The 24143-nt window shown below is 41.7% G+C and overlaps 2 protein-coding genes across 7 annotated transcripts in view; one reads left to right on the top strand and one right to left on the bottom strand.

Moving 5' to 3' along the window:
- Positions 1–2541, bottom strand: part of Snap23 (synaptosome associated protein 23) — a 33746-nt gene extending 31205 nt beyond the window's left edge. For 2 of the 5 annotated variants that reach the window (XM_039105811.2, XM_039105813.2), the window contains exon 1: positions 736–2541. The gene's annotated coding sequence lies outside the window, so the exon portion shown is untranslated. The remainder of the gene's footprint in view (positions 1–735) is intronic. The other 3 variants (XM_063284525.1, XM_039105812.2, NM_022689.2) reach the window with 3 other exon arrangements.
- A 1929-nt stretch (positions 2542–4470) lies between these two features.
- The window catches only part of Zfp106 (zinc finger protein 106), a 51274-nt gene continuing 31601 nt past the window's right edge, over positions 4471–24143 (top strand). Inside the window, exons 1-3 of one of the 2 annotated variants that reach the window (NM_001419871.1) lie at positions 4471–4644; positions 12934–13018; positions 15897–15958. In NM_001419871.1, coding sequence (NP_001406800.1) covers positions 12965–13018; positions 15897–15958 — 116 coding nt within the window. In that variant the 5' untranslated portion in view covers positions 4471–4644; positions 12934–12964. The remainder of the gene's footprint in view (positions 4645–12933; positions 13019–15896; positions 15959–24143) is intronic. The other variant, XM_039106519.2, reaches the window with a different exon arrangement.

The raw sequence follows: 24143 nt of genomic DNA, 5'->3' as shown, positions 1-24143 counted from the left end.
AGCAGGGCAGATGAAGTTATTTCAATCCTTAAAATATCTTTAAGTAAGAAATTATACTATTTTCATAAGGCTGAGAACACTCTGTCAAAAAGCTGTCAGTTTCTGAACTCTCCTTCAATCACCATCCCTGCCCCCAGCCCAAACCTACCCAGATGACAAACAGCAAAAGGGAAAGATCTTTTTCCTCAACTCGGATGTTTTTCGCTTCCTCTACCACCAGTTTGTTTTTCCTAGTAGTGGAGTGACTAATGATAAAGAACGAAGGAAAGAAGTGTAACAGTACTTTAAGATACTTTTCTCACACACAAACCGAATTGGGGAAAAAAAAATTGCTCTTGCCTGACCATATTCTTGGTGCTTCCCCATGGGGAAGACTCAAGGTAAGCAGGGAATTTTCCTAGACAGTGAAGTCTGCCACGCCAGGAGCCTCGGGGTCATTCTTCTAACAACTATTTCAGAACTATGTGTTCATTAAGGCCACCAGACAGTCTGTTAATACTAACGAGAAACGCCGTGAGGCTGGAGGTGAGGGATGAAGAGCCTATCTACACAAGTCCAAGGCACCACCATAGCGCCTCCCTTCCTGTGCGGGATTCGCGCTGGTCGCCAACGCCTGGCGATTTCGTTCTCGGCCCAATCACCGAGAACTGGCCGGAGCTCCCTTCTCCCCTCCAGTCCGACCCCCAAAACGTTGAACCACCACCACACCCTCTTTTTCCTTGGACATCATCCTACCTGTCCCGCTGACCAGCTCACTCAGCTACTTTTCAGAAGGCTCACCCGGCTGCTCCAGCCACTCCTCTCCGGGCCCCGCTGCTCTTGGACTCTCTTAAGATCCGACAGGGTGCGTAAGAGTGCGCAGGCGCCCCGAGGATCTGTGCGCCTGCGCACTCGCAGGGCTCCCGCGGGGCAGACACACCTCTACCGCTGGAGCCAATCACCGCAGGGGGTGGGCGTGGACTTAAATCGCCTGCCACGCAGGCGGAGATCCTGGGAACTCACCCGTTAACCTTACCGGTTCTCCCGTTGGAGAGAAGGTGGGAGGAGTTCGTGCAGCCATCCTCGCTGAAGGCAGCTGTGCCCTGAACGTCTTAGTGTTTGAACTACAATTACTGCCAAAGCCTACAGGATGTTTTGGCATCTTTAAACCAGGGAAATAGATGCGTAAACACATTTCAATTAACAGAATACGGTCATAGAAATTCCGAGGCGCCTTTGTCCAACAATGAGCAAAACTTTTACCTTGAGGAATGCCTGTAAGATTGACGCAGGAAGTTGCTCTTAAAGTCACGAAGGATAAGTAGGAGTTCCTCCGGAAGTCTACGAGATAAGAGTTTTCCAGGCTTTGGGAACAACAACACGGCGCCTTCTGGAAGTTTCTTGAAATTTACTCTCGTTAGAAGCTTAAGAGTTCACTTTCTGAGACAAAAGAAAATGAAGGCATGGTAGCTCATACCGTGTTGTCCTCAAGCTATTAGAGGCTGAGGCTGGAGGATCACTTGACCTCTGGAATGTAAAGCCGGACTGACAACCTAGTGAGATCCATTCTTTCCCAAACCATTGTACTCTGAAATAGGAAAAGCTCTTTTATCCCTGAGACCATCACCACCAGGGCTGGGGATCAAACTAAGGAGAAAACTAGATCTTTAAAGGTCTTGTAGGTTTTGGAATGTTAAACCTAGAATTCGTTTTTATGGCCATTGAGTTACTGGAGGGTTTTAAACCACTTGCCCCAAGAATTCTTCCACGCACCTCTAAGAGTAAAGCAAAATGCTGGCAATCTAAGGAATAAAAAAAAAATATTTAAAAGAAATAGCTTAAGAGATAAAAGAAGTCTGAGAAATATCTTTTGAATTTAATAACTGGGGATTGGTGATAGTTGACAGACATTCCAATAGTTTGGAGAAGAGAAAGAAATGGGAACGTCATAAAATGCTTTTGGAAACTGGCTTTGTCAGAGAAAAAGGAATGATGTGTTTTATTTCTTTTTATTTTGTTGAGATGAAGACATAAGAACTCTAGTATGGGAGAAAAGACTCAACTGGGAAAAACAGTTGAATTTTTAAAAAATTGAGGGGGCGGTAATGATCTAGATAAAGATCTCGATAGGGTTAGAGCTGCCGTAGTCAAACCAGTGATGAGAGTTGGTGGTGGTGCACCTTCAATCCCAGCTCAGGAGGTGGAAGCAAGGGAATCTTTGTGTAGCCTGGTTTACATAGTAATTCTTTGTCTCAAAAGTAAGTAAATGAAATAAAACTTTGGGCTGGAAAGATGGCTGTTCTTCCACAGGACACCCATCTGGTAGTTCACAACTATCTGTAATTCAAGTTCCAGGTGATCCAAACCTTCCTGAACCTCTATAGGCACATGTACAAGGATGGTAAACAGGCATTCATGCAGGCTAAACACCCATACTAAAATATAATTTAAAAAATCAACACTAGGGGTTGGGGATTTAGCTCAGTGGTAGAGTGCTTGCCTAGCAAGCGCAAGGCCCTGGGTTTGGTCCCCAGCTCTGAAAAAAAGAAAAGAAAAGAAAAAAAAAACAACAACAACACTGATAGGAGGTCTAGAACAGTGGTTGAAGCCTATAATCTCAGCATTAGGAGGTAGAGAGGCAGATCAGAAATACGTCATCACTGACTATATAGTGATGTTGAGGTTAGCAACCTGAGGCCCTGCCTCTAACAATAAAATCCATAGGACTGAGGCTGGCCAGAAGGCTCAAGGTAAAGTACTTGTTCTCAAGCCAAGGACCTGATTTTAATTCCTGGAGTCCATATAGTTGCAGGTCCTCTGACTTCTCTATATGAGCACTGGATGGGAAGCATGTTGCTATACATACACACACACATACATACATACATACATACATACATACATACAACCCAAGACACTGAGAAGAAAGGGACATTCATGGAAGGGAGACCAACCCACACAGAGTTGAGGGAAGGAGGGATATTCTCAATGATAATGACAAAATTTACTTGTAAGCCTGTATGTTTAGAAACAGGAAGTTAACCTTTCTGAGAAGTCAGATACTTTGCTGATTAGAAAAAATGGCTGCAACTTTTGGGAAATTGAGCAGCTTCGGGGTGTTGTAGAATGCAATAAAGTGACAGAGAAATAGTACTGATAAGTGCTGCTAAGGCCTGTAGCAATGAACTCAGAAGTTGGTTAATTTTTCTTAAATCAATTCTTGAGGGCAGGGAGGAAGAAAATAGATGGCTAAATACAGTTAGGGTTGGGATAATTGTGGATTTAATACTGTAGTTCTCAGCTAGGGTCAGTTTTGCCCTCCTGGGAGACAGTGGGAAGGGTCTGAAGGGTTGGGGGAACATTATCTTAGAATGCACTAGATCACAACTGATAACAGTTATCTGCTTCAAACTGTCAATGTGAAATCCTGGTCTAGGGTTATTTTGGTCCTCACTTATATTGGCTTTCCTTGAATTATGGCTCTGAACTTAGAGCAAAGTACTTCTGTAACCCGCCCTTAAAGGAACTAGAATGAGCAGCTTAGCAGACCTTGAGTGCTTTAAGGACTTGTGATGTCACAAATACACAGTTGAAATAATTCCCTAACCTTTAGAAGGAATCTGGATTTACACATAAATGAAGGTATTTATTTTAATTCAAGGCTTTAACTGTTTTCTTAAATGGAGTTGCTATTGCAGTTTCAATCATATAGAAGTAGCTATACTCATAAACAACTGCGATGTAAATGTTCATTAAAGTCACTATAACAGGATCCCAAAAAGAAGAGGAATGCTCCAAATTTAACAATAAATCAAAGATCCTAATTTTAACTTTAAAAACGAACAGTCCAAGAAAACATTACTTTACCTAAAGTAAAAAACTATTGTCAGACAGTGGTGGCACACGACTTTAACCCCAGACTCTGGAGGCAGAGGTAGGCAAGAGCTCTGAGTTTGAGGTCTGCCTGGTCTTCAGAGAATTCTAGGGCACGCAAAGCTACACAGGGAAACCTTGTCTCGGAAGAACAAAACGAAACAAAAATAATTACTAGCTAGGCTACGATTTAAATTTTGTTGAAACAGTTACACTTTGTTGCCCAGGAACTATGTAACAGCTCTGCCTTGAACTCAGGTTGCCCTCTGCTCTCAACCTCCAGAATCAGAGGTGAGCTATCATGCCTAACTTGGGATCTGTTCAAAAGTTTCACAAAGAAGGAATAGTTTTGAAATGTAGTCAAGACACTGCCGCAGCTTATGGTGGAGGGCTTAGAAAATAAGGGAAAGTCCAGAAAGAGCTTGGAAAATGAAGGGGGGGGGGGGGGAGGCTGAATGAAAGGGAGGTGCAGTCAACTGGTTTGTGCAAGGGACCTATCTTAGTTCTTCACACGTTTTGAGTAAGGCCGCTTGTCTGGTGTCCGTTGTTCACTTCTTATGTTCAAATAAAGCTTGATGGTTGAAAAGGGCGGATGAGGGGGCGGGGAGCGCGCTAAGCAGCGTGCGCTTGCGCGCTTGCGCGATGGTGGTGGTGGCGGCGGCGGCGGCGGCGTCAGAGCCCGGCGGGGAGCGGGTCCCAGGCCGCCGCCGGACCGGAGGCTAAGGGGGCGTCTGGGAGCTCCCTCGCCGGGCCCTCGGCGGCCGGATGGCGTAGGAAGGACGGGCTGTGAGTGTGAGTATGGAGGGTCTGGCCTGGTTGGGCGTATCGAAGCCCGAGGGTCCGATGGTCTACCCCTTGGGCAGGTGGAGGGGCTACTCCTGCACGTCCACGCTACGATGCCTCTTCTGACCCATGTGGGTTTAGGGTTTATGGGCGAGCGGTGCGTCTGGTTTCTGGGTATAGATTCTGGCAAGGGCAATCCGGTTCTGCTAGCAGCCCCTCAGGCTAGAGATGCGTGGCTCCAGGTCTTTGACCTTTGGGGCAGGCCCTGATTTCGGTCCGCCTGTGGTCTTGGAGGAATCTCAGCCTTAGTCTGCTGTTTAAAGGCTGTAGGTTTCAGGCCAGAGCCACCTCTCAGCCTTCCGAGACTAACAGTGTCGCCTCTTTTTCCTGCTTTTGAGGACTCTACTTTTGGGATGCGTCTTAGTAATGTACTAGCAACTAGTGGAACGGTATGTATCCACTTAATATTAAGTACGATCTTGGTGCATAATGTGGAGAGGAGATTGTTGCACCGCCTCCCATTTAAGTCTGTTAGGTGTAGTCATCTTTGAGAGTCAAATAAGTCGTCTTTTTTGGGGAAGTTCCAGATTTCAGTGTTGTGTGAGTTTGTTTTTTTTTTTTTTTTTGTTGTTGTTGTTGTTGTTGTTGTTTGGGGTTTTTTTTTGTTTTGTTTTTGGGTTTTTTTTTTTTTCAAGCAACTTGGAAGCAGATTAGAGCTCTAGCCACCATAACAGGGTTTTTATATTAAGGTGATTCGAGCCACGGATTAAATGAGAGCCAAATCTTGTTCTAAAACCCCAGGGAGGAATCTTAAAGTGTAAAGCCCAAAGAATGGATGATCAGATTCATTTAGGAGTTACTTTGCGTGCTCTAAGTACATTCAGGTGTGTCCCGGGAATTTAACGAGCTGTTTTAATAGATGGGGGTTTTGTTTTGTTTTGTTTTTGGTTGCACTTTTCACATGAGGTACTGAAATACTGATAGTGATTTGTTGAAGTTTTCCTGCAGTGGATCTAGTGAACTTCATCTAAGGTGATAGCTATGCTCATCTTTTTCTGGTATGCGAAATAAGACATTCTAAGCACTCCTTTGAAATCGGACTGAACTATTAGGTACAGAAAATAGTAGAATTTATTTTGATTCATAGTTTTGAGAGAGAATCTGGTTTATGTAGCCTGGACTGGCTACAAACTTGAGATCCTAAGTTCAGTCACAGTGCTGGAATTACAGGTACATGCCCATCTTAGTTTTTAACTAGGGAAAGGGTCAAGATAGATTTTGAACAGAGCTTCAATAGCCAAGAAAGAGAAAAGGTGTGAAGGAATTTCATCAATCTAGTTCAGAACCAACTGCTTTGATATAAAGGAAGGTACTTTAAAAAGAAAAGCCATGTAGTTATTGTACATCCAGCTTAGAACAAATTCAAGGATTGTCTATGAGAAAAGCAAGGGACATTGAATGGCTTGGTACAGATCTTTTTGTTCTTAGACCCAGGATGACTCAATGAGAAGTATACACAGTTTGAGTTTTGTAAATGGATTATGGAAAGGGAAGTTGAGTATTTGTATACTAATGAATAAGAGCCCTAAATAGACAAGTTATATTACCCTAACTGACCATCTAGGATGCAAAGCTGCCCATGAAAAGCTTACACTCTATTGCTGCTGTTGTAATCCGAATGGGACTGTTAAAAAATATGAGCTACAGGGTTGGGGATTTAGCTCAGCGGTAGTGAGCGCAAGGTCCTGGGTTCGGTCCCCAGCTCCGAAAAAAAGAAAAAAGAAAAGAAAAAGAAGAAAAAAAAGAAATATGAGCTACCAGGTGTATATCAGACGACTTGTTAAATTTGTGCGTTTGTTAGAATGAACCACTTCTCTGTACTAAATTGAATGACACAGTGTGAAAGCATTGTGGTCAAGAACGTGTGCATACGGGCTGGAGAGATGGCTCAGCGGTTAAGAGCACTGATTGCTCTTCCAGAGGTCCTGAGTTCAATTCCCAGCAACCACATGGTGGCTCACAACCATCTGTAAAGAGATCCGATGCCCTCTTCTGGTGTATATGAAGACAGCTACAGTGTAGTTATATATAATAAATAAATAAATCTTAAAAAAAAAAAGGTGTGCATACTGCAATAGTGCCCATTTTAAGTATGTGTGTTTGCACATGGTGTAAACATGTTTTGCATATAAGGGCATAGAGTCTCTATAGTGGAGAATATTTGTCAAGGGATGGAGGATAGAAGTGGTTCCAGGGTTTCAGTTTGACAGTCTCTGAGATTGTTTGTTTGTTTGTTTGTTTGTTTGTTTTGAAGCTAAACACTCTTATTGAGCTAAGTTCTTCAATCCTAAACTGTTTGTTTTGAGACAGGGTTTCTCTTTGTAATAATCCTGGCTGTCCTAGAACTGGATTTGTAGACCAGTCTGGCCTTGAACTCATAGATCCAATTGCCTCTACCTCCCAAGTGCTGGGATTAAAGGCCTGTGCCACCACACCTGGTTTAACCCTAAGCTATTTTTTCCCCCTTTTTTCTTTTTTAGTATTTTTATTACAGAGGTTATAAACAACAAGAAGAATATGAAGTCACCCAGATTACCTTTTTTGTTTTGGATTTTATTTATTTTATTTTTTATGTATGGGTGTTTAGCCCACATGTATGTCTGGTGCCTGCAGAGGGCACCAGATCCCCTGGAATGGCTAGAGTTACAGATGGTTTTGAGCCACCATATGGGTGCTGTGAATCAAACCCAGGGAGAGCAGCTAGTCCTCTGAACTGCTGAACCATCTCTTCAGACTCTCTTTACTCAAGATTTTAAAGATTGTGTATGTGTATGAGTATTTTACCAGTGTGTATCTATTTTTGTGTGCTATATGTGTCAGGAACCTTAGAGACCACAAGAGAATCTCAGACCCCCTAGAATTAGAGTACAGATGGCTGTGTGCTGCCATGTGGATGCTGGGATCAAGGTCCAGGGCAAGGGCAGCAAGTGCTCTTCACTTCTTCAGCCTGTCACTTGGATTTCAATGTTACTAAAATTTGCTAGACCGTTCTTTGTTGTGTGTTTTGCAGTGCTGGGATCTGAATGGTAGGCCTCACCTTGCAAGTGCATTCCAGTGAACCGTATTCCCATCCTGTATTGCTTTTATCCCATCTATATTATTCAACACTTGGTTGGTTGGTTGTTTTCTATGCTAGGGTTTCATGAAGCGAAGACTGACCTTTAACTCTGTGTAGTAAGGCAGTCTTCTCCATTCTTTTCTTACTTCCCGAGTGCTGAAATTGTAAGTAAGCACCACCATGCCTAGCTTGTCCTTTTGTTTTGTTTTGTTTTAAAAATAGAGTGTGTGTGTGTGTGTGTGTGTGTGTTTTCAGTGAGCTACTTTTACTTTCTACATTTCTTCCTTCCCTCTTTTTGAGACATGGGTAGGTCTCTCTGCCTGTCCAGGCTGATCTTGAATTTGTTTTCATTCTGTACCTCGTAAGTAACTAAGACGGCAGGAAACAGGATTTGATTCACTCTCCAAAGGTTACATGTTGTACTTGGCTAGTATACATTCTGAGGTCTCTTTTAACATAAGCAGTTTCATTCCTTGCTTTTTTGCCTTGATTTGTTGAAGAGACCTGGACAGTGGTGTAGATAAAGTTGATGATTCAGGCCTGTTACAACAAACTGGATGCCTGGAGTACAGTGCTTATTGGATTCAGTCTAAACACTGTGTCTGCTATGCTGTCTGCTGTGGTTTTCCCCCTGTTAATGATATTGAGATTGACTAGTGGATTTAGTGGTAAATTTAGCTTCAATGATGGTCACTATTTTTTGTTTGTTTAAAATTTCTTAGCTATAGCCACAGCTAGCCTGAACTCAGTGGGTAGACCAATCTGGCTTGAACTAGCTCAAACCTCTGAGTCTTTTACCTCAGCCTCCCTGGTGCTGGAATTACTAGTGTGTGCTACTATGCCTGTTTTATGATGATCAAACACCTTAAACTGAAACTTGCTTTGTAGACCAGGCTGGCTTCAAATTCACAGATATCTGCCTGCTTCTGCCTCCCCAGTGCTGGGATTAAAAGTGTGTGCCATCACACCCAGCAAGTGATAGTTTTATTATCAGTCTGTTTTTCTAGTTGCTATATTCATAATTTTATGATTTCTAATAAAGTCACGCCCAAGCATTTATATATTGAAGTACATATTTTATAGTAAATCACATTTATCTTATTTGGTTTTTTGTTTTGTTTTATGTAAGAATACTGTCACTATCTTCAGACACACCAGAAGAGGGTATCAGATCCCATTACAGATGGTTGTGAGCAACCATGTGTTAGGTGGGAATTGAACTCAGGACCTCTGGAAGAGCAGTCAGTGCTCTTAACTACTGAGCAGCCTTCTCTCCAACTCCTTCACTTTTTTGCTTTGTTGTTGGTTTTGGGTTTTGGTGGGGTTGTTTATTTGTTGTCTCCACCCTACCCCCACCTGTTTTCTCTGTTACAGCACTGGCTGTTCTGCACTCTCTTTGTAGACTAGGCTGGTCTCCAAGTCTCAAGTGCTGGAATTAAAGGAGTGAGCCAGCACACCTGGCTCTGCTCTTTTTATTATTAGCACATTGTTATTATGGTTATGTTTTAAATTTTAGTGTGCAGATAAGTTGTGGTTGTTGTGCCCCATAGGCTCATCTGTTTGAGTGCTTAGTCACCGGGGAGTGGAACTGGCAAGATTAGAAGGTGTGGCCTTGTTAGAGGAAGTGTGTCACTGGAGATGGGCGTTAAGGCTTCTAAAGACCTTGAGAGGCCCTCGCCCTCTCCCCTCTCCCCTTTCCCTCTCTCCTCTACTTACAGATCAAAATTTAGCTCTTAGCTATTTCTCTAGCACCCCACCTGCCTGCTGTCTTGCTCCTTGCTATGATAAAGGACTAAGCCTCTGAAATTGTAAACTAGCCTCCAATTAAATACTTTGCCTGGGGGCTGTAGAGATGGCTCAGCAGTGATGGCTGCTCTTCCAGAGATCCTGAGTACAATTCCCAGAGATTCCCAGAGGGTGACCCACTACCATCTATAGTGGGAATCTGATGCCCTCTTCTGCTATGCAAGCATACCTGTAAATAGAGCACTCATACATCTAAATAAATATTCACATCTTGATATCTTCACAGTTATAGAAAACAAAGGCAGGAGCATAGTTTGCATTTCTTTCTAGGAAGGATGAAGGTGAATGGGAGATATTTGTGAAACTGGGTAAAGATCTGTTCAATGTTTAGGGTAGAGCCTTAGGCCTATTAACTAGGAAAGCCTTTTACTGCTGAGCTGCTTCCTCAGCCCACAGTCTTTGGGATTAAAACCAGAATTTGATTCATAGTAGGTAAGCAAGCACTTCACATAAGTTATATTTATAACCTCAAAAATATTTTTTTCTGTCCTAATAAACATCATTCATAAAGTAAAGAAGACAAAGATCTCTGTTCATCCGTATTAGCTGAGTAACCAGAGGGTATTGTGGAAAATATGTAAAAAGCTCGAAGGAGGAAAAGGGCAATTTTCCCAATTATATCAAGACACCTGTTTCAACTCAAATGGCAGACTGTGTTGCACATCTCCCAAGGTGGCTCCATCTCCATGTAAAATATAAATGGTGGAAGCTGGGCTGGAGAGATGGCTCAGTGGTTAAGAGCACTGACTGTTCTTCCAGAGGTCTTGAGTTCAAATCCCAGCAACCACATGGTGGCTCACAACCATCTGTAACGAGATCTGATGCCCTCTTCTGGTGTGTCTGAAGATAGTGACAGTGTACTCAGATACATAAAATAAACAAATCTTTAAAAAAAATGGTGGAAGCTTTTTAAAAATCATTGAGTTTTAGGTTTACGGGTGTTTTGCTTCATGTATGTCTGTGAACCACATGCATGCTTAGCATCCACAGAAGCAGGAATAGTTCCCCAGAACTGGAGTTACAGCCGCTTGTGAGCTGTCCTGTGAGTTGGACCCAGGTCCTCTGGAAGAGCAGTTGGTGCTTTTAACCCTCTCCAACTCCCGGCCCTGGAAGCTATTTTTAAGAGCTTATTTGATGATATATGTGTGCTTGAGTGTGGTTATGTGCATGTCAGTACAGATGCTTGTAGCGGCCAGAGGTGTTGGACCCCGTGGAACTGGAGTTGCAGGTAGTTGTGAGGTGCTTGACAAAGGTGCAAGATCGAGCTTGGGTCCTCTGAAGAGCAGTAGGTGCTCTTGACCACTGAGCCATCTCCAACCATGATGAGATCCAACGATGATGGTCAGCGATGAGAGGCTGTCTCAAAATCTCTAAAAAACCCAGCACAGATAAACAGAAGCCACCCAGTTTGTACATTGTCCAAGCCCTTTGGGAAATGTATGTTCATCTTTGGAGATAAAGTTCAGTGACAGAGCATGTGCCAGGCATTTGTGTGGTACTGGGTACTATATCCATACGGCCTTTCCATGCCCTCCCCAGCTCTGAATAATGACGTGGAGACATACTTATTTAAAATAGCTTTAGGCCTTTGGTTACTCTGGTTCCCAAGTAGCGCTTACAACTTAATTATTCTGTGTCTGCCTCATGGCTTGTTATCTCAGTTTCTAGTATGTTTCTTTCTGTGTCAGTCTTGCCAATGTTCCTGCCTCTTGCTCTTTCCCAAAGTTCAATCTCTTCTGAAAGTGAGAGAAAGAGTATTGTACAAAATACCCAGGCATGAGATGAGCCAATAAAAATAACAATACCAAAATCCAGTATGCATTCTACTCACTGCCGGCAGAGAAGTCAGCATTACATAACTATACAAAAAGATCATCTCTACCGGGTACCATAACTAGTACTAAAAAAAAAGTCCCCAGTCAGGTAAGACGGTGCATTCCTGTAGCATTCCTGTAGGAGGTGACAGGAAGACCATCTGCATAGAGTTCTCAGCTTAGTTAAAGTCTGTTGATGAAATTCTAACCTGAATGCCGAGATCCACCGTAGACCCCATTTGCACTCCTATTCTAGTGGTCCTAGAGGATGAGATTGGTTGGTTAAGAGTGATGCTGTCATGTCGTACTTTAGTGGGTGAACAGACATTGTCCAGCAGTCTGCAAAAGATGGTTGGATGGGAGACCACTCACTGCTCTTGCAAAGGACTCACATCAGATGGGTCACTGACTGCATGAATCTTCAGCTCTAGAGAATCTCAACATCTTCTAGGCTTCAGCAGTATTTGCACTCACATGGACATACCGCCATGCAAACACACAAGTACACATAATTAAAAATCTTTCAAAAGATTCATTATTGGGTACAAACAGTCATAAATGTATTTGCACATGGTATCAGCTTCAAAGTTCTTCCAGCAGAAATTATAAGTAAGTTTAAATTTACTTAAAATTATATTGATGTAAATTAAAAGATGAAATAAACATTCATTAAAGATTTTAATGTTCTTTTTTCAGAAAGGCTATGTGTCTAAGTGCTTGGTCAGTAGTGTTGTGGGCATGCATTCATGTAGAGATCAGAGGACATCTTTTCTGTGTTAGTCTTGTATTTCCACCCTGTGTGAGACAGTCTCTTTGCTATATAAGCCAGACTACCTGGCCTACAGACTTCGGGAGACTATCCTGTGTCTGCCTCTCATCTCCCTATTAGGGCACCCAGTATACTAAAAACGCCTTAACTAGAGGCCACATACCTTTTTACTTTTTAGTGAGACCTACTCTGTGCAATGCAATGCCCTCCCAGAAGTGTCACTCAGTCCAGGTGACCGAGAGGTATGTTAGGTAAGGGGAGAAACAGATTGGTAGGCATGGCAAGGACCTAAGCAAAAAAAATAACATAATTTAGATTTGATTTTTATTTGAGACAGGGCCTGTCTATGTGGCCTTGGCTGGCCTGGAACTCACTTGCTTCTGCCTCCCAAGTGCTGGGATTAAAGACTAAACACTACCTTGCTACCAATCTTGTTAGAATCTTCAGCTGTGATTTTAAGAAAACAAAAACAAAAACAAAACAAAACTACAGGAGAGAATGGAAATGGGGGCTATGCCAAGGGCTGTGCTGTGATAGATAAGAGCCTTGGCAATGAGAAATGTCTTGAGAGCTGGGTGTATTTCAGTAGGGGTGACAAGAACTGCCGCATGGGGGAAGGGGACGTTCATAGGGGTGCGGGGGGGGGGTGACACTCAGAAGTTTTGTTTTTTAAACTTTGGTAAAAGCTGGAAATTACATTATTGAGATTGAAAGATTGGGGGGGGGGCAGAGTGGAAAGTGAGTTGAAGTTGATCTCTGGAAAGGTTACTAAATGCTATTTCCTCATGCAGGTTGATATTGAGTGCTTCAGATCTGGTCACTATGGTACGAGAGCGAAAATGCATATTGTGCCACATCGTGTACGGCTCAAAAAAGGTAACAACAAAGAGACAGTGCCTGGATCATCTAAGATAGCTTAAACTTGGTATTTAGGAATTTAAAGTGTTAAAATCTGATTGTCTGTTTACACTAAAGCTCTCTATGTACACTGACTCAGACTGTAACAGTCGCCTGCTGCTGACCCCAGACTCTGGAGTCACAGCTTCAGTTGTCACGCTGTCACATAGCGCTGCAGAGCACATCCGTGGTCTCTGCATGCTAGGCAAGCATTCTCCCAGCTAGGCTGCATCCTTTCCCACTGCATGAAAATGTCTTATTTGTGCTTTTTAATTAGTCTCAAAAGCCAGTAACCAACCTCTACCCAGAATTTAAGGTACTTGAGAGTACATGATTTAGAGAACTTCAGTTAGCAACCAGTTAAAGAGTAAATATCTTTTTTTTTTTTTAAGATTTATTTTGTGTATGTGAGTACACTATCGATGTTTTCAGACACAACCGAAGAGGGCATCAGATCTCATTTCAGATGGTTGTGAGCCAGGTAATTGCTGGGATTTGAACTCAGGACCTCTGGAAGAGCAGTCAATGCTCTCAACCACTGAGCCATCTCTCCAGCCCAAGAGAAAAATATCTTTTTTTTTTTCTTTCTTTCTTTTTTTCAGAGCTGGGGACCGAACCCAGGGCCTTGCGCTTTCTAGACAAGCGCTCTACCACTGAGCTAAATCCCCAACCCTGAGAAAATATCTTAAAATTCAGGTTAATTGAGATTTTATAAGTTTATGAAATTTTACTTTGTGGTGTCTACCACAGGAATCTTCATGTGTACTAGGGAAATAGTCTAACTTTCAATTACATCCTTAGTTCCCAAATTATGTACTTCTCGATTCAGATGTTTAACAATACTGCATTTATTACATTCTCTTGCTTCTTGTGTGTGTCCAGACTCAAGAAAAGTACAGTGCAGCCAGGTACAGTAATGCATACCTACAGTTCCAGGACTTGGAAGTAGACGCAGGGGGATCTTGAGTTTGAGGCCAGCCTCGTCTGAATAGGGCACTATTAAACAGACAGGATGTAGTGTAGCAGAGGAAGTGTTGATATTCAGGAACAGTATCCTGAATATCCACAGATGGAGCACATAGCATGAAGGAAAGAAGGACAAATGTGTGAGGAGGAAGACTGCGCATTCTGTGTTCTAGTGTAGGTGAGGCTTCATGTGCGCTGGCTGAGCTTTTGTCTGTGGTACCAGGGAGTCAACTCAGATCCTCATATTTGAGCAATAAGCGCTCTTATCTAATCTAGCTATCTCCCTAGTTCTCCAAAACAAGCTTTTAAAAAACAACTTTTTAGACTTACTCATTTTCTTTTATGTGTATGTGCTTTTTGCTTACTTGTCTGTCTGTCTGTGTACCATGTGCATGCCTGGTACCCAAAGAGGTCAAAAGAGGATGTTCTAGAACTGTAGTTATAGGTAGTTGTAAGCTGCCATGTAGGTGCTGGGAACTGAACCTGGGACTTCTATAAGATCATCCAGAGATCTTAACTGCTGAGCCATCTTTCCAGTCCCCAAAGCATAACACATAAAGTAACCAAATAGTTTTAAAAGCTAAGTGATTTGAAAGACTTTATTTTTTTTTTAAAGATTTATTCATTTATTATATATAAGTACACTGTAGCTGTCTTCAGACACACCAGAAGAGGGCACCAGATCTCTTTACAGATGGTTGTGAGCCACTATGTGGTTGCTGGAAGAGCAGTCGGGGCTCTTAACCGCTGAGCCATCTCTCCAGCCCGATTTGAAAGACTTTAAAAAGCATTGTATGGGGCTGGAGAGATGGCTCAGTGGTTAGGAGCACCGACTGCTCTTCCAGAGGTCCTGAGTTCAAATCCCAGCAACCACATGGTGGCTCACAGCCATCTGTAATGGGATCCGATGCCCTTTCCTGGTGTGTCTGAAGACAGCTACAGTGTACTCATATACAAAATAAATAAATAAATCTTAAAAAAAAAGAATTTAAAAAAAAAAGCATTGTATGTGTGTGTTTGACCACACACACTGGATACGCATACTTCTGCACCCATATACCGTAGTGCACATTGGAAGATAGATGCTTTACTTTCACCATGTGGCCTCCAAGGTTCAAACCCAGGTCATCAGGCTCAGCAGCAAGGCCCTTACCTGCCGAGTCCTTGTCTTGTTGGCCCCGTGGCGTTTTCTGTATGGTCCTGGATGAACTAGAGTTCCTTGTGTAGATTACGCTGTGATGCTCTTGCTATAATCCTAGTGCAAATGCAGGCCAGCCTTACCACTTAAAATACCTAAATATTCCTCTTTCATAAATGAGAGCCAGCTATGGCCATGTTCCCCTATAATCCTTGTACCAGATGGAGTTGAGAAGACTAAGAATTCAAGGTCACGTAATGTCAAGGCCTGCCTAGTCTCAGACCCTACCCCACAAAATAAAAATTAGCATGAAATACAGCCAGAGAATTATTTAATATGAAACCAATGTTGGCTTTAAATTGAAAAGAGTAATCACAAAATTTTTTGACCTAGAAACTTCAAATTGTTTTAAAATAATTTTTTAACTTTTTTCCCCCAGACATGTGTATGTGTTTTATGAGTTTATGCAATGTATATGTGGGGGTGTTTGCCAGAAGAGGGTATGAGATCCTCACCCCAGGCCTCCCACTGGATACAGGTAGAAGTGAACCAACCACCTGACATGGGTGCTGGGACTTGAACTCCAGTCCTCTGGAAAAGCAACTGGTTCTCTTAACCACTGAGCCATTTCTCCAGCTTCATAACCCAAATTATTAACTGAATATCTACAGAGAAACTCTATCCACCACGCTGCCAGGCCCACCGTACCCCCAGCAATCCCTTTGGCTTAATCTGCCTTGTTTTGTTTTGAAGGAGATGGATGAACACATGCGAAGCATGTTGCATCACAGGGAGCTTGAGAACCTGAAGGGCAGGTAAGGACAACTCTTCCCTAAACTTATTGGCATGGGGGTTTAAGTGTAAGTGCTACCTGTCAACTTGTTTTGTGATAATCCACCATGAAGACTGTTGCCTGATGGCATTGAATCACTGTTCACAATTAATAGCAATAGATTTGGGGTATTTACAAAAGATAAAGCTGCAGTACCTTTGTGCTTCTGGGATCTACACATAGGTAGAAGTCAAGCAACTCGGGCAAGTTGCACTGGGAAGTTGAAACTGACTCATTGCTGCAGAGTGGTCTTGCAGCTAGCGCTTTCCATAATTTTACTTTAGCTAAGCCAATCATATGTCATAAACCTCTAGTCTTGCTGAAATAGCCTGGGAAATGTACAACCTGCTAAGCTATGCTGAAGCTTATTTGTGTCTGTAAAACCAAATAAGAGGTCTTAGGTGCATTTGAAAATGTTCTGCTAATGATTTAAAGCTTAAGATGCTTAAAAGAGGCTTAAAAAGAATGTGGCATGTGTGTATATTCCATGTCCTTTTTTCTGTGTGTCTTCTTGACTAATGTGGATTTGAAGTGTAGAAATTAAAGGTAACATTGGCAAATTCAGAAATGTGAATTATATTTTATTGCATGAATAATAGTTAAAAATTTTTGTGAAACTACTATCCTGTTGTTTGGTATTAATGTGTTAGCTTTATTGTAAGGCATACAGATTTATCTTATGTCTGTAAACTAATGTGCTATTATTAGACTTTAGCATCTCAGCATATAAATGGATTTCTTTCTGGCCTGGCTCCTGTGATGGTTATACTTCATGGCAGCAAGAAGGCTTCACTTTGAAAGACCAATGTGCTTATGTATCTGGTTTTTTGCTTCTAAGTCTTTTTTTTTTTTTTTCCCCTTCGGAGCTGGGGACCGAACCCAGGGCCTTGCGGTTGCTAGGCAAGCACTCTACCACTGAGCTTAATCCCCAAACCCTGCTTCCTAGTCTTTAATAAGCAATCTGCAATTCATATAACCACAGAGGTTAGGTCCATTTGAGCAGTATAGAGAAGCCTAATATAGAAGCTTCCTAAAATACATGCATATATGAAAGGATCTATAGTTTGTGGTCAGTTTCAACACTTCCATGAGGTGCTGAAAAAAGACTGTACTCTGGTGTATGGGTAGAATGCTCCATAAATATCTGTTAGGTCATTTTGGTTTGTCATATCATTTAGCTCCAGCATTTCTCTAGTTTTTGTCCAGATGACCTGTCTATTGGCAAGAGTTGGGTATTGACGTCACCCAGTATCATTGTGTGAGATCAGTGTGGTTTAAGCTGTAGTAGTGTTTCTTTTATGAACTTGGTTATCCTTATGTTTGATGCATGAATGTTTAGAATTTAGAATTGCAGTATTCTCTTGGTGGCTATTTCCTTTGAGTATATAGCCTTTCTGTCTCTTCTGGTTAGTTTTGACTTGAAGTCTCTTTTATCAGATATTATAATGGCAATACCAGTTTGCTTCTCATGTCCATTTGCTTGTAATAATCATTTTTCATACTTTCTCCTTGAGGTGATGTCTATCCTTGATGTTAAAGTGTATTTCTTAGAAGTAGCAGCAGGATGGATCCCGTTTTTTAATCCAGTCTCTTAGTCTGTGTCTTTTAATTAGTGAATTGGGAGTATTTTGTTGTGGTGTACCCTGCCACCCTTTGATTTACTGGCCTGATATTATTTTCTCTCTGTTTTCTTTGTTAACCTCTTCAGGTGAAAATTTTCCTTCTAACTCCTGTAGAGCTAGATTTGTAGATAGATACTGCTTAAATTCGCTTCTGTAGTTGAGTCCCTTTCTTCATCAATTGTGATGGAAAGTTTTGCTGGGTATAATTTGGACTGGCATCTGTGGTCTCTTAGAGTTTGTAGAACATCTGTCTGGGCTCTTCTGGCTTTTAGTATCTCCTTTGAGAAGTCAGGTGTTATTTTAATAATTCTGATTCTGCCTTTATATGTTATTTGGCCTTTTCCCCTTGTAGTTTTTAGTATTCTTTCTTCATTCTGTATATTTAGTGTTTTAATTATAATATATTGTGGAGAATTTCTCTTGATCCAGGTTATTTGGTGTTCTGTATGCTCCTAAGCTTCGCCTCCTTTGGGTTGCAGAAATTTTCTTCTGTTTGATTGTCTTGTGAAAATATTTCCTATACTTTTGACAAGGGTTTCTACTTTCATATTCTTATTATTTGTAGATTTGGTCTTTTCATACTATCCCAGATTTCCTAGAGGCTTCCTGCCTAAATTTTTTTTAAATAGATTTGACATTTTCTTTGACCAAGGAGTTGTAGAACATTGATCACATGTGAGCCCCAAGATTGTGTTTTCCATTGAAAAATCTGTTTCTAGTTGTAGTGTGGCTTAGCTTTTAGTGTGCACCTTTTAATCCCTTTGGTCAACATAGACCACATATTTTTAATCCCAAACAGGGAAAAGTTAGTTTGTGTAAGGAAGCACCCATCTTTAAAAGTGATGTGTAATTGAATGGCAAACGAAGTGATGAATGAAAGAAGATTTGACAGAATAGCATATGCCCAACTCTCCAAAAAGAGAGGAACAGGAAGCTATTTAAGAGAGCAGCGTAGGGGGGCTGGGGATTAGCTCAGTGGTAGAGCGCTTGCCTAGGAAGCGCAAGGCCCTGGGTTCGGTCCCCAGCTCCGAAAAAAAGAACCAAAAAAAAAAAAAAAGAGAGAGAGAGAGAGAGAGCAGCGTAGGGAAAGATGAAGATGGAGGTAGTTTTACTGGGACAGCTATGGAGAGAGATTACAGAGAGAACAAGCTAGACACGGGTGAAGCAGAGCAAACCAGAGCATGAGAAGGAGCCAGAAGACTAGAGCATACTGTCAAAGTTATTATCAAGCTAAAAGGAAATTCAGGAGAGGCCAAAAAAGAAGCCATATTGAATCAGTTAATGTGGAGAAGTCTTTAAGCCACAACAATTGAACCAGCCAGTCAGAAATCAGAAAGAGCTAGAAAGGGTGAGCTTATTCAGCAGCAATTCTGAGGCTGAAAACATTCTAGCGTAGATAGGATTGATTATATGGAAGGTAGAAATTTCTAGGACTAGGCCCAGGTTAGCAGGTAAAGGCAGTAAGCCTCGGAGACAGTAATTACATCAGGCCAATAAAAGTTAGTTTTACAAGTCGTCCATTTCTGCTATCTTATACTCAGTGCCTGAGATTCTCCCTTCCATCTCTTGCATTCTGTTGTTGAGGCTTGCCTCTGAGTTTTGTTTTGAAGTTGCTAAACTTTTCATTTCTAGTTTTCCCTCAGTTTGGGTTTTCTTTATTGGTTCTATTTCTACTCTCATGTTTTTAGCTGTTTTCTTCATTTCATTCCACTGTTTGTGTTTTCGTGGGTTTCTTCATGTCCTCTTTAGGGACCTTGAACATATTCGTAGCATTTTGAAGTCTTTGTCTTGTGCTTCAGCTATTGCATTACTCGGGGCCTGCTCAGGATTGCTAGTTGCTAACAGAGATGTATTGTCCTGGCTGTTAGTAAATGTGTTCTTATGCTGGTATATAGGCATCTGTGTTTGGGATGATTGTAATTCTAAATGCTGATATCTGGTCTTGTCTTTATTGGGTGGTTATTCTCTTCCTTGGTTTCTGTTGCCCTCTCAGGTTCTTGGATTGTGGTGCCTGTGGGTTACCTGGTAGGGAATGCTTCTCAGTCTGCCAGGTGTGACCACTGGACCCCAGTGGAGGATGTATTGGAAGTTGACACTAAGAAGTGGGTGAAAAGTCGCTGTTGCTCAGAGGGTCCATAGGAGGAAGGCAAACTGGGTGTGCTACCAGGATCTGTGTTGACTCCTGGGAATGGAAGCAAAGAGGCCACAGTAGGTGGGTTGCTCCAGAGCTGGGGGATTAGAATTGGAGGGAGGACTGGTGGGATCTCAGGGGTGTTCCAGCCAGTGCTCTAACCATTGAGCCTTCTCTCCAGCCCCATAAAACTATTAATTTTAATGATTTGTTATTATTTTCAAGTGGTTGTGTGTCTCCATGTGGGTATGTGCACCTGATTGCAAGTGCCTGTGGTGGCCAGAGATGTTCAATCTCCCTGAAGTTGGAGTTAACAGGTGCTTGAGCTCTCTCTCCAGCTTCCCCTAAAACTTTTTATACCAGATTTTATGTAAGATTGAGGTTATAATGAATATAGAATCATGAAAGTAAGTCTGTTGGGCCAGGAATGGAGGCATACACCTTTACTTTCTAACACTCTGGAAGTAGATCCAGGAGGATCTCTGAGTTCAAGGCTTCTGCCTGGTCTACATAGGGAGTTCCAGGACGGCCTTGGCCACACAGAGAAACACTGTCTTGAAGAGAAGAAAAGAGAAGTGAAGGGACAAGGATAGGGATAGACCATCTTTTTCCTCTAATAAAATCTCTTCCCATGTGCTGTCTAGCCTACTCAAACTTTACATGCATTCACATGTTTAGATCTACACACATGCTTCCTTCCATCTTGAATAACTGGCCTTCATGCCAATTATATGCTGCTCTGGACGTTCTTTTTCTCCTGTAAATACCATCTCAACCACCCTATCTCATTTTACTTAGGGATGTGCACATTAATACAGGTTTCTTCATGGTATGTCTAGCCATAATAAGTTTTATGTAAGTTGCTAGCTCATAACAAATAAGTTGCATTAAAAACCTTATCCGACAAATTTTGAAGAACCCTGTAAAGTCTCAAACATACTTCATTGACATGTAGCCTTAATTTAAGAATAGTCAGAAGTAGTTTGTGCCTTAGATACAAATCAATCCTTATTACTTTTCCCTCTTAGCCTCAATAGATAATCATTTCTTCTGGATTTCATGTTTAATTACTGTGCTTATAGGTGAACTTTACTTTTGAGTATGATCTTGTAAATAATTTTTTGTGGGTGTTTTTTGCTTGTTTTGCCTTTTGGTTTTTTGAGATGATTTCTCCATGTAGCCCTGGCTGTCCTGGAACACTCACTCTGTAGACCATGCTGGCCTTTAACTCACAGGGATCTGCCTCTGCCTCCTAAACCGAGTCCTAGGATTAAAGGTGTGCTCACCATGCCTGGCTACTTAATTTTTATATTCAGTTTTAAAGGCAAACTTGACCATATTGGTAAGATTTCTTTGGTTTCAAATATGGGCATAGGGAAGATGTGTGATCTGAGCAGTTGCTCCAGATAGATGCTGTCAAGATCCAAGCCTTTACTTATCAAGCAGCTGCTGTGGCTTTAGTTAGAGCAGGCTTAATAAAGAAAGGCTTATGCATAGAGCGTCTTAAGACTGCCTTTGTACATGAGAGGAAATTGCGTGGTGACAGGATGGAGCTAATTTGAGCCCTTCAAACACCCTGAGGAAAATTATTGCCTTTATTAGCTATGACACAAAGGCAGCAGTACATTTTATCCATAATTATATGTTTATACAAAGAAGGTAAGCCTTATTAATGAAAAACTCAAAAGAGGTATATTGATGGCTTGAACATACGAAGATTTTCTTTTATAAATAAAGTCGTAATCAGCTATTTCGAAAAAATTAGATATCATACAAAATGCCCAATAGAACAAGGCACTGGTGTGCCCCCATGGAAGTCTGTGTCTTATACATTAGTAGACATATAGATGAAGACATTGAAAATAGTGATTTCTAACTAGAAACAGGTTGGCTTGGATCTCAGTAGCAGTGCATGTTCAGTATTTGTCCTACAAAGTCTCTAGAGTCTTCTGGCGCTGCCTGTTGCGAATAGACTCCCGTTTATATTGTAAACTTTCTGTGTTGCTATGAGATGCTTGCTTGCTATTACAGGTTAGCACCCACCTAGCATGAGCTAGCATCAATCTAGTTGTTTCAGAGAACTTTATTCTTAATAAGCTGTTTGTTTGTGACAGGGTCTTGCTTATGTAGCCCTGGTTGGCCTAGAACTTACTGAATAGACCACGCTAACCTAAAACTCACAAAGAGCCACCTGCCTCTACCTCCACATACCTTCAACCTTTAAACGTGTCTTTAAATATATAGATGCGGTTAGAAAATAATGCATTAATATATTATAGGATGACATGGAATTAGAACATTGAATTCAAGGTAACCCATTAATATGTTTAGGGAACCTGGTCAGAACTCTCATTTTAAAAATTTAAAATGAAAGCATTTATGCTACAAAGTAAAAAGAAAAAGTATAAGATTTCTACATTTTTCCATTTTCAGAGATTCTTCCAAAGTAAGAAACAGTATTGGGTATGGGCGTGTGCCTAAAGTTGCTGCTGCTTCTCCTGCTCCCCCTACCCCCATCCCCTTTCTTTTTTAAGGCAGGGTCTCCCTTTGTGGCCCTGGCTGGTCTACAACTTAGTGTATAGACTGGGCTGGGTTTGAACTCACAGAGATCTGCTTGTCAATTCCTTATAAATGCTGCTTCTGTTTCTTTTATTTGGGGGAGGTGTTGGTTTTTAATTTTTGATTTTTGTTTTTCGAGACAGGTTTTTCTGTATAGGCCTGGAATTCACACTTTGGACCAGGCTGGCCTTGAACTTACAGGGATCCGTTGGCCTCTGCTCCCAAGTGCTACATGGTTAGGGTTAGTGGCTGCAGCCACTGCTGACCTCCTCTTGCTTCTGCTTCTTAGTGAAATGCTGCAGATCAAACCTATTGCCTCATGCCCTGTCCTAGCTGGATGCTACCTACACCATTGTGTTACACTTCCTGCCTAACTGCATTGCACTTTGTTCCCTGCAATTTATTTTTTTTATTTGTGTGTAAATGTATATTTATGTAGTAAACGCATGCCTTGTGAGAACCAGTGCCCACAGAGGGCAGAAATGGGTGTCAGTTCCCATGGAGCTCACTCTTAGAGGAAACGGAAAATGGTCTTAACTACTGAGCCATCTTTCTAGCCCCCGGGATTGTATTTTAAGATGTACCAGGCATTATTTGAGTTTTCATAGTTTGTAACTAAGTAACATGGTGCTGTGCTTGGCGTTTAGTAATTGCTTGGTAAGGTGTTTGTTTTGTTTTGCTTTGCTTTAAATGAACATTCAGGTGGTTTGTAACAGAAACTGTCTTCTAGTAATTGAAGTGCTCAGTTTCAAGGACTTCTGTTAATTCATGTCAATTCTGCTTATTTTGGTTGGGTTTTATTAAAAGGGGGGATAGGGAATAGGTGACTGGGCATGTCTCATGGCATGCGTCTGAAGATTTATATAGGCAGATAGATGTAGACACCCAGATTGGTGTAGGAATCACAGAAATATTATTACTATAAACCCATAACATAAGCTCCTGGACTAATTTTGAATTATTGGACAGCCACAGTCGCTCACTTCTGCACAGATGACGTAATCAGAGAATTGAAAGAACTTAAAAACAGTTAAATTATTGATCTGCTACATATCTGAAGATAATTTAAGATTTTGATTGTTAAGACTGGCCAAACAGGAGATTTTTCTATCGTGTCAAGTAAAAGAAAAAAAATGGACAAAAGCAAGCCAGTCATCACCAGTTTAGGCAAAAGCCAATTTCGTGTGTATCTGGACTGCATCAATTTCTGAAACTTGAGAGAAAGCATTTGCCTAACAGCTGTTAACTTCCTACAATTGACATGGATTCAGTTCCCTTTAAAATAAGTCCGCTGAAGCAGAATATGTCCCATGTACCATCCAGACTCAACATTTGCTAGGACTGCTGCTGTCATTTGCCAGGGTCCGGAGTCTTCACATTCCAGGCAGAGGGCCAGCTGTCCAATTTAGCTTCCCGGCTGAGATTGGCTGTTCCCCCTTCCCTTTGCTCCACCCCCAACTTTCACTGGAAGAGCACTTTAGAGCTGGAGATTAAATGGATGTGCTGTCACCAGGCTTTCTGAGTGCAGCTGGCACCATGGGTGTGCCCCAGAGCAGCTTGTGTTTGCTCTGAGCCCCCTGCCCTGCCTCCACTTTCACCATGCTTCCTCTGGCAAGATTTTAAGTACAGCAATTCAAGAAGATTTCTCCTAAAGCCCATTAATCTGAAGTGTGTTGCCTCTTGATTGCTGGAAAAGAATCTAAAATTTATTCCAAAGTAATTTATGAACAAACATAACTAAATTGATGAGAGAAGCAATGACTTGATTGACTCTAACCTTTTACTGTGCCCGTCTGCAGAGAGTCTTTCAGAGGAGTCTGGTGAGTGTGCCATGCCAGTGGGGAGCATTGAATGTC

This window comes from Rattus norvegicus, chromosome 3 (assembly GCF_036323735.1).
Source record: "Rattus norvegicus strain BN/NHsdMcwi chromosome 3, GRCr8, whole genome shotgun sequence".
Classification (NCBI taxonomy): domain Eukaryota; kingdom Metazoa; phylum Chordata; class Mammalia; order Rodentia; family Muridae; genus Rattus; species Rattus norvegicus.
This window is presented reverse-complemented; position numbering and strand designations above follow the sequence as displayed.